General features: G+C 40.5%; 1 protein-coding gene across 25 annotated transcripts in view; it reads right to left on the bottom strand.

Moving 5' to 3' along the window:
• Positions 1–13,233, bottom strand: part of LOC122638198 (regulating synaptic membrane exocytosis protein 2-like) — an 89,695-nt gene that overhangs the window by 67,403 nt on the left and 9,059 nt on the right. For 20 of the 25 annotated variants that reach the window (XM_043831005.1, XM_043831021.1, XM_043831013.1 and 17 more), the window contains exons 3-5: positions 4,655–4,915; positions 3,826–4,056; positions 2,703–2,943 (exon numbers count right to left, since the gene is read on the bottom strand). In XM_043831005.1, the coding sequence (XP_043686940.1) occupies positions 2,703–2,943; positions 3,826–4,056; positions 4,655–4,915 (733 nt within the window). Of the gene's footprint in view, positions 1–2,702; positions 2,944–3,825; positions 4,057–4,654; positions 4,916–5,719; positions 5,854–13,233 lie in introns of those variants that run through there. The other 5 variants (XM_043831020.1, XM_043831019.1, XM_043831007.1 and 2 more) reach the window with 5 other exon arrangements.

A 13,233-nucleotide genomic window follows, 5' to 3' on the forward strand; every position in this document is an offset into this window, starting at 1 on the left:
AAGAGTGCAGAACATGAGAATTCCCGCAGGATATCGAACGGTATGCCGTGATGCACGATATCGGGTAATACGATCGAGGATATCTCGCGTGCCGAACGAACGATACTGTCTACGTTCTTCTCTACACGTGGTGAACTTCGACAAAATCGAACTACCAAGGAAGAGGGCAAACAGCTAGAGAGAAGGAGAATCACCCGAACAGATATGAGAAATCTTCAAACGGTCGAAGAATAATATTAAATATTCGTGATATTAAAAAATTGTAGGATTTTTCTGATTTGGGTTTAAGTAATCAAAGGTTCCTGTGAAAAAATAAGGGATTTCGATGAAACTTTTGTTTCTTTCATTTTCTTTTTTCTTCTTTTTTCTTTTTAAGTGCAGTCGGTAATATAGGAATCGATCGTACCGTTTGTACACGCGAATATATAGATATGTATACGTTTTCAAACCATCCCTCTCTTTCTTTCTCTTTCTCTCTCTCTCTCTATCTCTATCTCTCTCTCTCTCTCTTCCTAGGACGAATTTTCTATCGATTAAGGGAGAAAAATTTCGTGGAAAATTTTCCTGCCTTGAGATATATATATATATATATATATATATATGTGTGTAAGAGTAAAAAAAAATTTTTTCCGTGATTTTAACGGGAATTATACGTACATTATACATTATATCGGACGACCTTCGATGTGTCGGTGAAAGGAAGAAGAAAAAAGAAAAAAATGAAAAAAGAAAAAAAAAGGAAGGTATATTAAATAAAGAACGAGCAGGGTTACAAAGGTAGACGAAGAGAGTGTGGAAGAGTTTATTCCTGTCTTCGACGTACACCTATCTCTCTCTCTCTCTCTTTCTCTCTCTCTCTCTCTCTCTCTCTCTCTCTCTCTCTCTCTTCCCTCCCTCCCTCTCTCTCTCTCTTTCTCTCTCTCTCTCTCTCTCTGTTTCTCTACCGACGATGTGCACCTGGATGAATCGGTTCACGGTTCGCCGATCTCGAGTCTAATCAACTGTGAAGCACGTACTACATATGTATGTATGTATATGTATACATAATACATACATATGGGGACACGGCTACCTACGTACGCGTCACCTCCTCCATTGTCGCCTCCACTATTTCTATTATGTCTCTCTCTTTGTACCCTTTCTATTTATCTTCATCTAGATAGTCGAACAAAGAATTGATCTTCTCGTAATTATAAAATATCTTATTATATGATTACACTTATTCAAGCTTTATTTAAACGACTAACTATCTATAGAAAAATTCGACGGAATAATATATAATAATATACGTTATCATAGATTTTTCTCGAGGACGCCATAAACTTTTAATAAAATTCTGAAAGTCGTTGATAACCCAATCCTCATCGAACGTGTATGAGCGATACGATACTGTGTAACTCGCGATTGCATTGTATATCTATGTGTACATATGTACATATGTACGTATGTAAGTACGTGTATCATGCTTGCCTGGAGGATACCTGGATCGATAGAAACTTGTCTTCGTGTCGCCCTACCTTCGATCAAACTCCATGCAAACCACCGACGAATTCTCTTTCTTCTCTCTCCCTCCCCCATGAAATCGTGACTGCGCGTTCTCCCTCCCTCCCCCCCCCCTCTCTCTCTCTCATTCTCTTTCTTTCGAAAGAGAGACCCTCATAAAACCACTTGTAAATTCAACTTTCCCGATTTTACAACTTTTTTTCTCTACTATTACTACTACTATTACTATCTTATATCATCAATTCGAATCGTGTTCCCACGACGTATATATATATATATATAAATATAAATAATCATATATATATATACACTACATATATATTATATCATATATATTATTATATATATCATATTTATATTTATATATATATATATATTTATATATATATATCATTGTTGATATGATGTTTATTAAAAGGACAAATATCGAGCATGAAAAAAGTTCTATAGAAGATTCTCGTTTAATACCGTGGAAGGTAGAGAGAGAAAGAGAAGGGGAAGGGGAGAGAGAGAGAAAGAGAGAGAGAGAGAGAGACAAACCAATAACGACCCCCACTGAAAGTTTATAGACTGTGAGAGAGCGTTGATCGGTCGATTACGCTTTCCTTCCTCGGCTTGGCTGCCTGTAAATATATCGTGATACAAGTGCAGCCGTTCTCTTCGTAAACTAGATACTCGTTGACACGGAATGGCCATGCTTTTCCCGTGCACCTATTTTCAAGGGCGACGCTGACCCCCTTAGGTTCTAACATAACAGCATGCGCTCTCTCTCTCTCTCTCTCTCTCTCTCTCTCTCTCTCTCTCTTTCTTTCGTGTAAGATCTCGACGACCTTCGAGCCTTGTGAAAATCGTAAACGTTAAGAGAAAAAAAAGAAAAAGAAAAGAAAAACACACACACACACACACACTCACGGAGAGAGAAAACGCGACCCAAACAACAGCTGTTATGTTTATCTTCGTACGAATATCGTATGAATATATTGATAAAAGAAAATTCGAATATTTCAAAGATTTCTCGAAAGATTACGAGCTTCGTTGTCCATAAATTTCCATTTCTCCTTTATCGTTTATCTTCCTTCGATAAACAAATTATTTATATAAGGATTTCGTTGATATTAATTCATTTATAAATCGATGGTGCGATTAATAATTAAAAGGTTTATAAGAGTTTCGTTAATGATTATTACGAATGGACTCACCCTTCTCGGACTCGTCCGGCTCGTCGCTACCACATTCCGGCGTACTTCGTTCTTCCTCGCTGCTACTATAACTTCTTTGTTGCTGAAGAGTACTCTGACCTGAGGCAGCTGATTGAGAGGGATGCGTACCTTGCGCTTGATGTACCACAGCGTGTTGCTGCGAGGGATGTACCGGTCCACGCGAAGGACCGGTCTCCGTCCCTGATTGACCATACGCCATTGCAATGTCAGAGTTCTGATCCTGTCAGAAGTAACAACATCGTTTCCGATAATAAACATTTATTACGATCTTTTTCTTTCTTTCTTTAATTTATCTCTAACATTTTTATTTAAATATTTTAAAACATTTGACATTAATATCGATCTTCATTTTATTGTACAGTCCAATGTGTGTGTGTGTGTGTGTGTGTGTGTGTGTGCGTGTGCGTGTGTGTGTGCGTGGGTATATATATATATATATACTTATATTTATATTTATATATAAATAAAAGAGAGGTAATATAAAATCGTTAATACCTTGTAAATATTATCGAATCGGATAAAAATTCGGTTAAATAATTACGACGTACCTATGCGTAATGTTATTCGGTCACATAAAATATCATTCTCGTCCTCTATTAGTCAGTCTTCCGTTCATATAATTAACGCTTTCGAATCGAAGAGAGTAATAAGGTTAGAGATTAATATATCGAATATTAATAAAGCGAGATAAGCGTTAGTTCGAAAACGAAAAGTCTAAATTAAATCAGTATGGAGAAAAAAGCTCGCACTGGAAGCAATCGAAATAAGCTGTATCCTATACTGATCGTCAAACATCTACCGAACGAATGTCGTGTCCTCGGTTAGTATCGTGCCAAATAAATAGACGCGATCCGATAGCTGGGTGATATATAAACAGACATCTGTTTATATTGCTCTCGGACGTTGTCCTTTGTAGTTTGAATCGTGCATAGACACATACAGATAAATACGTACACATACACAAGCGTCATTCTTTAACTAGCACGCGTTGGAATGCGTTATTGCGTTAGTCGTTAAGAGAGATAGAAGAAAGAAAAGTAGAAGAAGAAGAAGAAGAAGAAGAAGAAAGGCCATGCGATTATTAGGAAGAAAATAAACGAACCTGATAGATCGGTCGTTGCCTCGGATAATTTTGCGGATGTTGTCTCATGAGACCGTCGATTTCACCCCTGTACAGACTAGGATCGTCCTCGGGGTAGGCTTCAGGATGTCTTGGAATTTGTTGAGCGGGATACGAACCAACGACTACATGGGGTGTCGGTAGAGTTCTCGAATGAGGTGAAACAGACATCTCTACTCCGCTATCGCTCGTGGACACCCGACGTCCTGGAACCTGCGCTTGCAAAGAGCACATTTTTCCTTTTTTTATTATCCGACGTCTGATTCTCCCCGACAATAATGGAAACGTTAAGGTGCGTCGATCGAGAACACACGTTCCCAGCACACCCGTTGAAAGTTGGTAACAGGCCGATCTCGTGGAGTTATCCTGAGCTAGGCATTACATTTAACGTGACTCTCTCTCTGTTGCTCTAATATTAAGCGTCGCTTTAACCCTTTAAGACCTGAATCGCATAGCCTTGATCCTACTTTAAAATGAATACGCTAATGAACGATATAATTAATATAATAATAAACAATCGAGATTTGTTATCGTGCTGTATCGTGCATCGGTGTGTAAAATCGTGCGAGTACCATTTGGACGCTTACGAATTCTCGTGCCAGGTGTTGGTCTATAACCATATCCGGTGTCTCGTGTTCGCCATTAATCAAGCCCCGAGACTGAGTCCAAACGATTACGTAATCAAGGATCGCGAAGGTGTTTGCGGAAGGTGTAGAATACTAGGTACCTATGTGTTCTCGCAGGGTGTCCTTCGGGCAGGCGATTAAAGGGTTAAAAGCATCGGATAATATGTAAATGTGGTAAAGCACACCTGCTCTTGCTGGGAGTACTGCCTTTTGAGCAGACTTCCGCTTCTTTGCAGCAAAGGCAGGTTCTCCTTCTCGGCTGCGCTGTGCGCCCTCTCGAGTTTCGGCCTCTTATCCTGAGTTTGGTCCACGAGTCCCGGAGGACCACCCACCTGCATGTCCTCCTGCATTCGTGGCAGCATCGCGTTGTCCGCGGCACCGAGGCCGGCCTTCGTCATCGTAAGGACCTCTTGCTTCTTCCGACAGAGGATGCACACCCATATTTCCTAAATATATACGAACGTCTCGTTATCGATCATATTTCTCATTCGCTCGTCGCCGAAAATCTTTCTAAGCGTCGTATCTCCTACGTTCGATCTAAAATTTCGAGGAATCTCGAGATCTTCTAATATATGATACGCCTAGGTTCAAAATCAAATCAATTCGTTGGATCGTCGGAATGATTCTAAATCTAGATTAAAGAAGGAAAGAAAAACCGAGGTAAGAAAGAAAGGAAAAGAAACGAATAGGTTCTCGGGAAATTAACATATTTTTTTCTTGTCTTTTCGAATAAGAATCGGAAGCACGATCGATGCTACTATTTCAAAAAATCAATTTAAAAGAATCGTAGTATCAGGCGTGTGAGTGACGTCTCTCATTTCGATTTGGAAGGATCTTAATTGGGTGCGTATATTGCGTTGAGCAATATGCGGTACCCAGTGAGGCGTCATGAACTACACTAGTAAAGTCGTGGGGTGGTCGTTAGGGGGTGGTTTTGTGCGATAAGCATGCGGCACCTGGCGGTAGTTCTCGAACTATAGACTGGAATCGAGTGACGAACGTTACGGTGTGGCGCGTACGACAAATTGGGGAACTCGTGTCACGCGTTCTCATGAAACACTCTCGTATGCTCCCGTTTACTAATATAAACTATCGGTTCTCTAAAAACGTCTAATCGTTAACGCGAACGATCGCGTACACGCTAAAACAAATTGATTTGAATTTGATTTCAACGAATGATGCAACTCCAAGGTTGTACGTATATTTTAAGGAAGAGATAACTACATAAAAAATATTGATTATTCACTTACACAGAAAAAAAGAGGACAGAGATAATCGACGAAGAAATCCAATAAAAAAAAACTATCGTACTTGTGGATACACTCGCGTACAGCGTCGAACGCACCCTTGCACTCTTCCTTTTTTCACTTTTTTTTGTGTGTCACTTTCAAAAAAAGACAAGAGAAAAACAAAGAGAGAGAGAGAGAGAGAGAGAGAGAGATACAAAAAGAAGAAAAAAAGGAAAAGAAAAAGAAAAAGAAAGAAAGAGAAAACGATTCGAAGAACAAGAACAAGAAGAGAAAACAGGTAAGAACGTTATCGATTCGACGGTTATCTCACGAAAATATTGTCTCGCGTATTATCGTCGTCGTCGCGCTGTAAGGATCGCACGAAAATAAAAGCTCGTCCCATTTCGAAAAGGGCAAAGCGGCAAGGGAGCGCGATGAGCTAAAACATAGCGTTCAAAAAATGAAGAGACGACGACGACGACGACGACGACGACGACTACGTTGATGACGACTACGTCGGTGGCACATCCTTTTAACCGAAGTAGGACACGCATCGTTCGTCACGAGTCACCAGCCCGCCCGACAGCCGCGTAGTACGTGACCTTCGAGCGATCCGATCGAACTGAATTCTCTTGTCGTCACGGTTAGCAACCGAGAACAATCTGAAACGCAGCATCCAACGAGAGAGAAAGAGAGAAAGAAAACGATATACAAGAGAAAATGAGATTCACAACATCACTGAGTTCACGCACCTGTTCACATTAAGATTCACAAAGAGGGACACTTGTAAACTGATCCAAACACCGTACACGCGAGTTCTCAAAACAGTATGTGAGCAAAACAGTGAGTGAGAGAGAGAACGAGAACGAGAGAGAGAGAGAGAGAGAGAAAGAGGGCGAGAGAGAGCGAGAGCGAGAGCGAGGGCGAGAGAGAGCGAGAGCGAGAGCGAGGGCGAGAGAGAGAGAGAGAGAGAGAGAGAGAGAAGGAGCCTTTTCGAAAAGACTTGCAACGCCCAGCGAATCTCGGTGCAGACTGCTGGTGGGTCAGCCCGCGTTGGATCAAAGTACAGCTGGAGGACCGAGAAACGAAGCGGGAAAGACAGGAGAGGTCTGGGAGAGGGAGCCCTGAAGAGCACTTCGTCGAGTTGCCTAGGTAGCAATATGTCAAGAGCGCTACCCCTTTCCACCCTCGCTCTGTGTACCCCCTACTCCCACCCCCACCTTCACCCAACCACCCTACCTCCACCCTGTCATCCGAAAGAGAGAACGCACACGTATTCTACGTACCGAATTCTTTCAACGTAGATATTGTGTATATTGTACGTCCGTGCTATTTCTCATCATTCTAAAATGGTACACTGAGATAGAAAGGAAGAGAGAGAGAGAGAGAGAGAGAGAGAGATGAGAATTCAAATGTAAAGAAAAGTTGATGTAATACGATAGGTACGATAGATAGATGGATGGATAAGGGTAAATGATCACATTAACGAGATCTGGATGGAAAGCGATTTGCATTAATTAATTAGAGAGCTAATTAATTCGGATCGTTTTATCGGCTTTGCGTAGGAGCTACGTCGTAGTCGTCGTAAACGTGAGAAACAACTAGCCGACTACGTCAACTACGAGGACGAAAGCGATGACGCTATTTGAGAAGGGAAGATGACCGGAGGATGAACGTCCTGGATGATGAGAGGTCGTGGTACCTCCTGAGGAAAGGTCGATCGGTCGATATCAACGAGCTAATCTTCGACTCTACTATCTATCTATCTGTCTATCTATCTATCTATCTATCTATCTATCTATCTATCTATCTATCTATCTCTCCCTCGTTCTTGTATCACATCTTAAGAACATGTTAAGCATGTATTTGATCTTAGAAGAATCCTTTGTTTCGTTCAACCATCTAACTTGTTAAATGTTTATGTAAAACAGATAAAATCGCGTGATATAATTAATATCACTTGCGAACACGTGACAGTTCGATCTTTCATATATTTTCTTATAATATCCGATCGTTCATCCACGATAAATCATTTTCTACGATATAATTAAGGGAAAAAAAAAGGAAGAAAATAAAGAAGAAGAGGAAGAGGAAGAGGAAGGTAGAAATACTGAGTTGCTCGACGAGAAGAAAGCGACGTAAAAAGAAAATTAACGAAAATAAAAGAAGCTATGTTGGCAAGATGAAACCATAGGCCGCCTTTAGTTTTTAGACAACAAAGTCTACATGGTTGAGTGGTAGCTGTGCTCAGACGACCCTTCAGACCACCGAGTAGATAGAGCCTACGCCGGTGTTGCTAAGACTCGTCGCATTGACTCTGTTGTCTCTCTCTCTCTCTCTCTCTCTCTCTCTCTCTCTCTCTCTCTCTCTCTTTTTCTTTCTCTGTTTCTCCTGTTCTCTACTTCAGAAGACTATCCTAAAATCGTGCTCGAGCGTAATGCGAACAGAACCAAACGAGACGCACGGAAGTTAAGCTATGCGATGAGATATCGTCGTCGTCATCGTCCTCGTCGTAGTCCTGTGTTCTTAAAATAGCACTGGAATAACGAGAATGCTTTTCTCGATTCAACGACAATTCGAAATTATTTCTTAGAACATATCTACTTCAGCGAAAACGATTTTCCCCCTTTTTCCCGAGGAAATACGTTTGATTGCGCCTAGTATGAATCCGTACCTTTCCTTTGGATTTCCTACCGATATATAATTTGCTTGCTCGTGAAAGGTCTTTATTGTGTCTCTTGACATCATCCAGGTGATAGAAGGGACGAAACAAATAAATAGAAATAGAGATAAAGACAGAGATAGAGATAGAGAAAAAGAAAAAAGAAAAGCGAGCAACGAGGATGGTGCCATCGTTGGCCAGACGAAAGAACGAAACCCTTCAGGAACGTCACAAGCAAATGGTGAAAGGACAAGGAAGAAACTCCACGGGAAGGATATTTTTAATATCGTTGTTGTAGTCACTAACAATAACTCCGTTTAATGTCACCACCCAGACGAGCTAGCATGTCAAACGATTCGCAAACGAACTTTCCTAACATCCAAGACTACCCTCGATCTTAATATAGAATGCGGGATACATAAAAGAAAAAAGATGGGCACGCGATCCCCTTTCTGGAAAGCTTAGCGTATAAGAATATAATTGTCTTTAAAATCATGGACATCTATTAAACGTGGAAAGCAATCGATTTGATCATCGTGACTATCGTAATCGTATACGTTCGATACAAAAATTTGATAATTGGTAAAAAAAAAATATATAACCCTAAGAAAATTCCTCTCTCTCTCTCTCTCTCTCTCTCTCTCTCTCTCTCTCTCTCTCTCTTGCTCATATACCACTATCATCATTCTTTCCTGGAATTATCTCTTCTTACGCTCTCTTTCTCTCATTCTCTCTCTCTCTTTCTCTCTCTCTCTCTCTCTCTCTCTCTCTCTCTCTCTCTCTTCGTCCTAAGATCGACGCAAGTACTGCCTACAAGTCCCACAGTAAGTTTACCGAGCGGGCAAGCCCGTATTTCGTTTCCAGCAACCTTCCTCCCTCTCTTTTTCTCTCTTTATCTCTCTCTCTCTCTCTCTCTCTCTCTGCACCCCTTTCTCTCTACAAGCAGCAGAGCGAGCCGGCACTACGAAACTTAGATCAATATGTTGCGTCACGTCTACCCGCCTCCCGCGCACGACAGAGCCAGCCCAGCATCTCGCCGTCCATCGACTTAGTCAGCCGCACCCCCCACCCCTATCTCACACACCTATCCCGGCCAAGCAGCAACGTTAGCACGCGCCACCGCCACCACTACCACTACCACTACCACCACCACTACCACTACCACCACTACCATCACCACTACCATCACCACTACCACCACCACTGCTACCACCACCACCACCACCACCACTACCATCATCGCCATCACCAACATCACACCGCCACCATCTCTCATCCATGGTACCACCTCCACCAGCTACCACTATCGCGCGTCCAACGTTCTCGCGTGGTGACGTCACGCAGGGACGCGCCCCATTCATAAGCTCCCACGCAGAGCCTAAACCGTGACGACGGGAAAGAAAAGGGGAAGAGAAAGAAAGAAAGAAAGCGCGTAACAAGCCAGCCGGCCAATGTCGCGTACACGGCCACGAGTCATCATCGAACTACCTACTTTCTTTCTTTCCTTTCTTCCTTCCTTCTTTCCTTCTTTCTTTCTTTCTTTCTTTCTTTCTTTCTTTCTTTATTTATTTATTTCTTTATTTCCTTCTTTTCTTCTTTCCTTCTTCCTTTCTTTCTTCCTTCCTTCTTCCTTCTTCCTTCTTCTTTCCCTCAGCCGGAGGGCACAATCATTGACCGTTACTACTTCGCGTAGGAAGTAAGTAAGTACCTACATCTGATGTATTTATAGCTCTAGAACGGTCCTACCTACCTACCTACAAGCCGGAGCTCTAAATTTTCTAAACTTTAAGTAGATATGCCGAACCTTATTTTCTCCCTCTCTCTCTCTCTCTCTCTCTCTCTCTCTCTCTCTCTCTCTCTCTTTCTTTTTCTCTTTCTCTGTCTCTCTGCAACTTTGATAATAATTTATGTTACTTGATACGTACGTACGTACGTATTATACGTATTATGTTACACACACGCAGACACATATATGTTCGTATTATATATATATATATATATATATATATATATATATATATATATATACATACAATATAATACGTACGTGATATATGAAAAAAAGAAAAAAAGAAACAGTATTGAATTAAGGTTAAGAAAGAAAATAAATAACTGTGGGTATGTATGTGGGTTCTTTTATTTATCGATCGATAGATAGGTATGCTTTCGTGCTTGGTAGGTATGTTATCGTTTAGAGTCGTATGATATGATGATTAATGCGACAATGATTCGACAAGATGAATGGACGTGAAATCATAGAAAAAAATTCACGTCAAATGTCGCGATTAAAACAAGGCAGAAAGAAAGAGAGAAAGAACTATTACTTCGAAAAGAGAGATCTTAAATCATACGAAACGTAGTCGATGAAATCAGTAACGAAAAAAAAAATAAAAAAATAAAAAAATAAAAGAAGAAGAAAAAAGCAATTTCAATTACCTAATATACTCGAAAATATCTCAAATATGTATCTGACATAATTAAAAAGAATAACTATAATAAAATTAAACGCAATTAAATAAGATGCCGTAAATGCGATTCGCTTTCGAGATTTTCATTTCCATTTTCTTTTTTTCTCTTTTTGCCATCTCCCTTCCTCCTCTACCTCGCTACCATTACCGTCCCCCGTATCCCATCTTCCCGCACACTTCCACCACCCACCAACCACCGTGTACTCCCGACCACTCGTATTTTCGATCGATGATGTCGCGTATCGCTCGAGCGCGCGGCTTACGACGCTCTATCCTCTCATTGTGCTCGCGTGTGTCCCTGACGAAGAGAAGGTTCTACTATCTCTTTTTCTCTATCTATCTATCTATCTATCTATCTATCTATCTATCTATCTATCTATCTATCTCTTTCTATCTCTTTATATCTGTTCCTCTTTCCTCTTTACCACAGAGGAACACGCGTGTCCGATTCTACCATAAAGTACTCTTCTCTCTCTCTCTCTCTGTCTGTCTATCTATCTCTATCTATCTCTCTTTCTCTTTCTCTGTCTCTTTCTCTTTCTCTCTGTCTATCTATCCATCTGCTATGTATATCTCACTCGCACGCTCTGCTCTCGCCATATACGTCAGTCGTTTACGCGCTACCCTCGTCGTCGTCGTCGTCGTCGTCGTCGTCGACGTTGTCTTTGTCGGTGTGTGTACGAAGTAGTATCGATCCAAATGATAATGTGTTCTATGCCCCTGACGCCGATTGTCTCGAACTCGTCAACGATGCCCAAAGATACCGAACGAATCGATTATTCCTCGATCGTGAGTAACCATCTAGGGAGAGGAAGGGAGATACTTTTTTTTTCATCTCTCTTACTCTTTCTCGTTCTCTGTGTCTCTCTCTCTCTCTCTCTCTCTCTCTCTCTCTCTCTCTCTCTGTTTCTAGCAACGAAGTGTAACTCCTATTTTTCCTTTCTTTCTCATTCTTTTACCCTTCTTTTTTGTAGCCAAAAATATTAATAATTTAACGCGAAAGAAAAATTTGTATCCGACTTTAAGAAGACAGATATAGAAAAATAAAGAGAATTTTTAATACTACTTTCCAAAAATTTCAGTTCCATTAAAGATAATAACTGTTCTAACTATATAAGTGGAAGTGGTTTCAAAGTTAAAAAAAAAAAAAAAAAAAGAAGAAGAAAAGAAAAAGAAAGGAAAGAGCCTAGCTTCTTGAAGATTCCGATGAAGAGAACAATAGATTGCTACGTGTATCAATCCAACGAGGTTGGAATTACATAGGGTGGTAAAAAGGAAAGTTCGATGATGTTAAGAAGAAATTTGTGTCTCGGGACACGTGTTTGGTTTCGTGTGTCTTTAGATAAAGAAGAATGGCGTTCGGCCGCGCAGTGACAGTACGAAGAGCTATTAACGATCTTCGCCAGCAACGTCGCTTATCCACCCGCGTTGACACTTCGACGATGTCTCTAAGCATATCGTTCGAACGACAAGCGTACGCTCGAAGTTTGTAGTGGTTATCGATTCGTTCAGAACAATGGCAACTATGACCAGAGTAGTAAATGTGAAAGAAACAGAGAAAGATATATATGTATATGTGTGTGTATATATATATGTACGTATGTATCTATATATGTATGTATGTATGTATGTATGTATATAAATCCTTACGGAAGTTATCTATAAATATGAACTTAGTTGTTTTGTGATGTACCGTAGATGACGAACGACAATCGGAAGACGATAATAACGATTATTGGATGACAAATATCAAACGTTTTAGACGTTAATTTAATCGGCCAGTCAAAATCAATAAATAAGTTAAGAGAATCCGAGAGGTTACGTCCTCGTTAATCGTTGATCCCTCTTCCGACGTTTATACATATAATCTCGTGAAAACGTCAAAGGTTATTCGGTTTATAGAAACGGTCCAGTGACTTCTCCACGGAGAGGCATATCTATCCAATAGGAAACCGCGACGCGTCGGTCAATAACCACGTCAAGGAAATTACTGACTAATTTGTAAGGAATAAGTAAGTACCAACTTGCTCTCCGTCTGACTCTATCGCCGCCATCGACTACTTTCGAAAGAGAAATATATCAGACTTCTCAGACAAATGGATTTTATCCTTTCGTATACGTTAATCTCTCGCAAGTTATTTCGAGATCTTTGTAATATCCTTTCTTATTCTCCGGATTCTTATTGGAAAGAAGATTTATCGATTATTATTATTATTAGTATAATTATGAAACGAGAGAAACAAAGAGAGAGAGAGAGAGAGAGAGAGAAATTACGTTCAATAGAAATCTGCGTAGTAATTGGATAAGGTAATATCGTAAAAGAACGGCTGTTAAGTAAATGGTGTTCGCATCCACATGGTGACCATTTAATGTCGACATTGCACCCACTATCGATATTATACGTA

The sequence above is a fragment of the Vespula pensylvanica genome, chromosome 2, assembly GCF_014466175.1.
Source record: "Vespula pensylvanica isolate Volc-1 chromosome 2, ASM1446617v1, whole genome shotgun sequence".
Taxonomy (NCBI): Eukaryota; Metazoa; Arthropoda; class Insecta; order Hymenoptera; family Vespidae; genus Vespula; species Vespula pensylvanica.